The 4,623-nt window shown below is 38.4% G+C and overlaps 1 protein-coding gene across 1 annotated transcript; it reads right to left on the bottom strand.

The window, feature by feature from the left end:
* Positions 1-1,046: 1,046 nt before the first annotated feature.
* On the bottom strand, positions 1,047-2,012 carry LOC110146550 (olfactory receptor-like protein OLF4). The gene has a single exon (XM_070460241.1). The coding sequence runs from the start codon at positions 2,010-2,012 to the stop codon at positions 1,047-1,049; it is 966 nt and encodes a 321-aa protein (XP_070316342.1).
* Positions 2,013-4,623: the final 2,611 nt, after the last annotated feature.

A 4,623-nucleotide genomic window follows, 5' to 3' on the forward strand; every position in this document is an offset into this window, starting at 1 on the left:
TAGTTGGATCGCCTTGCAGTCCAAGGGATTCTCAAGAGTCTTCTCCAACACCACAGTTCAAAAGCATCAATTCTTCAGTGCTCAAACTTCTTTAAGGCCCTGCTCTCACATCCATACATGACTACTGGAAAAGCCATACCTTTGATTATATGGATTTTGTTGGCCAAGTTATGTCTCTGCTTTTTAATATGCTATCTAGGTTTGTCATAGTTTTTCTTCCAAGGAGCAAGGGTCTTTTAATTTCATGGCTGTAGTCACCATCTGCAGTGCTTTTGGATCTCAAGAAAATAAATTGTTTCACTTGAGTTTGTTTGTTTCCATTGATTTTCCATCTGTATGCCATGAAGTGATGGGACTGCTTGCCATGATCTTTGTTTGCTGAATGTTGAGTTTTAAGCCAATTTTTTCACTCTCCTCTTTCACTTTCATCAAGAGGCTTTTTAGTTCTTCTTCACTTTCTGCCATAAAGGTCGTGTCATCTGCATATCTGAGGTTATTGATATTTCTCCTGGCAATCTTGATTCCAGCGTGTGTTTCACCCAGCCCAGCATTTCACATGATGTATTCTGCATATAAGTTAAATAAAGAGAGTGACAATTTACAGCCTTGATGCACTCCTTTCCCAAATTGGAACCAGTCTGTTCCATGTTCAGTAGTTTTTTTTTGTTTGTTTTTTTCCACAGTAGTAGTACAGCTCATGAGTATTCTTTATTAAAACAAAAGGAAAACATTTGGTACAACAATATTACTTGAGAATAAATTGTTTTTTAAGAAATCTATCAACTAAAATGATAAACAGTAATCCCCAAATTGCTCAGATTTAAGTTTGAAAGCAAATTTTAGCAAGTGGGAAAGCATGAAGGCAACAATTCTTGGATAAGAGAGAAATTACAAAGCTTAATAAAGTGAGCTATATAAATTTATAAAGGAGGTGAAGTCAAAGAAATGAAAATTCCATCAATAGCATGGAAAGAGTAGGTTCTACTTCTAAGATCTGATCAAAAGTTTCAATTTCTGCCTATGAGGCTTTAAAGCTTTCAATCATGCTACCTCCTTCCGCTCAGAACAATTGGCTTCTTTTTTATAGCTGCAGTCCTAAACAATGCTTTCAGAGCCCTCTTTATGTCTTTGTTCCTCAGACTATAGATGAAGGGGTTCAGCATGGGTGTGACCACGGTGTACATCACTGAAGCTGTTGCACTTGAGTGTGAGCTATAGGCATTAGCAGGATAAATATACACTCCTAAGCATGTACAATAAAATAAAGAGACCACTGAGAGGTGAGATGCACAGGTGGAAAATGCTTTATACTTCCCCTGAGATGATGAAATTCCACGTATGCAGGAAACTATCCTAGAGTAAGAGTAAAGGATACCAGCTAAGGGTGAACCTCCCAGCAAGACAGCTGAGATATATAGCACGGTGTCATTAAGAAGGGTGTCAGAACAGGCAACTTGAACCAACTGTTTGAGTTCACAGAAATAGTGAGGGATTATTACCACTCCACAGAAGGACAACCTTGACACCATTAAGGTTTGTAAGAAGGAATCCAAGATACCGATGATCCAGGACACCAGAACCAGCAGTACACAGAGCCAGGCGTTCATGATGACCTTGTAGTGCAGGGGGTGACAGATGGCCACAAACCGGTCATAGGCCATCACAGTCAGGAGGAAGTCATCCAAAACTACAAACAGTGTGAAAAAATACATCTGGATGATGCAGCCTTCATAGGTTATAGCTTGGCTCTGAGTTTGGATGTTCCACAGCATCTTTGGGATGGTGGTGGAGGTGAAGCAGATGTCTACTAATGACAGGTTGGAGAGGAAGAAGTACATGGGGGTGTGGAGGTGGGGGTCTGAGCTGACCGCCAGGATTATGAACAGGTTGCCAAACACAGTGATCAGGTACATGGAGAGGAAAAGCCCATATATAAGGGGCTGCAGTTCTGATTCCTCTGAAAGTCCCAGAAGGAGAAATTCTGAAACATTTGTCAGGTTTATTGGTCTCATGTGGTGGAATTGACTACTGGAAAGGAGAAAATGACATGTCTATTTTCACAAAAACCGACATTGCTCACATTGTTGAAAAACTATTGTTTATATTTTACTTAAGTACCTTTAATTGTTTTTTCCTAAGTTCAGTATGTTTTTAATGGGTTTTCCCCTTTATGGAATTCCCCATGTCATCTCAAATTCACAAGGTTGTCTCACTTGTAGATTTTTTTGCAGGCTATCATGTATTCCAAATATTTAATGAGAAATTTTTCAATTCATTTGGGTAATATAAGTTGAATAATGACATTGTTTCAGGTGCTGCCCAGGCAATGAGTATGGGGTTCTACAAAAGCTGTAAGAATCTATACACAAAGAAAATATAAGCTATATATATATATATATATATATATATATACTCATATATATATATGAAATTTGGCTACATATGTGTTAATATATATCACTTTTCATATGATGACTCATGCTATGAAAAAATTTAAAAAGAGTTATAAGTAAAGAATACAGAGGGGATACTATTTCTTATGACTGTTCAAGTAAGACATGCAAATAAGATGACATTTGAATAGAGACCTCAAGAAAGAGAGAGCAGGAACACTGAACTTACCAAGAGGAGATATGTGTGCCTGGCAAGGTGAACACTGGTGTAACAGCTGTGGTATAAAAGCCCAGGGGAAGGTGCTTGTTTAACATGTTCAAGTTTTTAAAAAAGAAAGCTAATTTGGGGAGGTTAGTGCACATGATGAAGTGTGAGGAGGGGTGGTGTCAGGATGCTGTAGACCAAGGTGACTTCCCTGTTGCTGCTGAAACTTCAAGTCACAAGGAAACCCTCATCCACACTATGTTCCTCTAGCACATTTTGAAATTGCTGCAAAGGTGTCTAGTAAGTTTAAATGAATCTCTTCTGCTGATTGAGTTCTGGCTTCTGTGTATGAGTCACCCTCAAATATATGAGCTTATTATCCCTTCAGTGAGCACTGCTTACATGATACAGGGCAAGAACACACATACACACAGTAGACTCTGGCTACTGGAAGGCTGTTGCTAAGCCATGAAAGATACCAGGATTCTTGGCCTCCGGAGGAGAGGAATTCAATCTGGGGCCAGTGACAAGGCTTGATCTCTCAGAGCTTTTGTGTAATTTTTTTGTGTAAGTTTTATTAAAGTATAAAAGAGACAGAGAAAGCTTTTGACATAGACATCAGAAGGGGGCAGAAAGAGTGCCCCCTGCTAGTCTTTAGCTGGATGTTTTATGTCTGTTAGAAAGCTATTAATCAGATAAGAAAGACACCTCAAGGTTGACAGAGTTTCACCAGGGCCCTCTCCCACAATATGCATTTTTGAGCTAGGATGGCAAGAAGTGTATCATCTCCCAGCCATAAAATAAATGACATGAATACTGGTTTGTTGAGCTATTATCAGCCCAAGATTTGAGAAAAGAAAAAAATGTTAGTTTGAGGTGGAACCATTTTGGAGAAAGGCAAATTCCAACACAAATACGTAGTTTCACTAACATAGCTTAAGAAAAACATTTCCACACGGATTCAAGTCAATGTATGGCAAAACCAATACAATGTTGTAAAGTAAAATAAATAAATAAATAAATTTTAAAAAATAAAATAAATAAAACTATAGTCCAGGGGGGAAAAAAGAAAAAAAGAAAGAAAAACATTTCCATAAAAAAATGCATTGGTTAGCTAAAGGTTTGAGAAAAGTTAAATTCAGGTGGAACCAGGTATCATCATGGCAACACAGAATTTTAAGAGGAAAAAGCCCCTGAAACTTGTAGTTTGTTTCCTCCTGCTGCATAAGGGAGAGAGAAAAAATGTCTGACACTTGCAGCCTATTTCGTCCGTTTGGAGACCCCTGACCTTCCTGGCTGTTACCCTCTCACTACCTAAGCTGTGCTACTCCTAGGTCATTTTCACTCCTCCCCCTTAACTACCCTGATTGAAAGTTTGATACAACTCAAGTTGATCAGAAATGATTATGTGAAATGGTATCCAAAAATTCCAGTTTGTAAATTTCCTGGGAATCAATAAACTTGGGACTCAACTTTGGTATGGCCTTGTATTAAAGACACATTAAATTTTTTTGTGTGCTCAGTCCTGTCTGACTCATAGCCCGCCAGGCTCCTCTGTCCATGGGATTTCCCAGGCAAGAATACTGGAGTGGATTGTCATTCCCTTCTCCAGGGGATCTTCCCAACCCAGGAATCAAACCCAAGTCTCTTATATCTCCTACACTGGCATTTTTATTCTTTACCACTATGTCACAGAAAAGGATACATATACGTCTGTATATATCTATATCCTTTCTTGGAAACTGGGTTTTAAGATATCTGTATACACCTAGATACAGAGAGGGATGTGAGGGGGAGAGAAAAGTCAAATGGACACAAGGGGAAATAAAGGCATAATAAGCTCAAATGGCTCCTGAGAGACTGTGGTAGAGAAAAGCATCTTTGATTCTGGTGATAATTCGTGTACTGTTCTATTGCCTTGATATCTGGGAAAATAATTTAAAAAATCAAATATAACTTTATCCAAATGATAAAGTAGTGGTATCTTTATGATATGAAACATTTGCAGATTGCATTGCCCAAAAG

Source organism: Odocoileus virginianus, chromosome 3, assembly GCF_023699985.2.
Source record: "Odocoileus virginianus isolate 20LAN1187 ecotype Illinois chromosome 3, Ovbor_1.2, whole genome shotgun sequence".
NCBI classification, from domain to species: domain Eukaryota; kingdom Metazoa; phylum Chordata; class Mammalia; order Artiodactyla; family Cervidae; genus Odocoileus; species Odocoileus virginianus.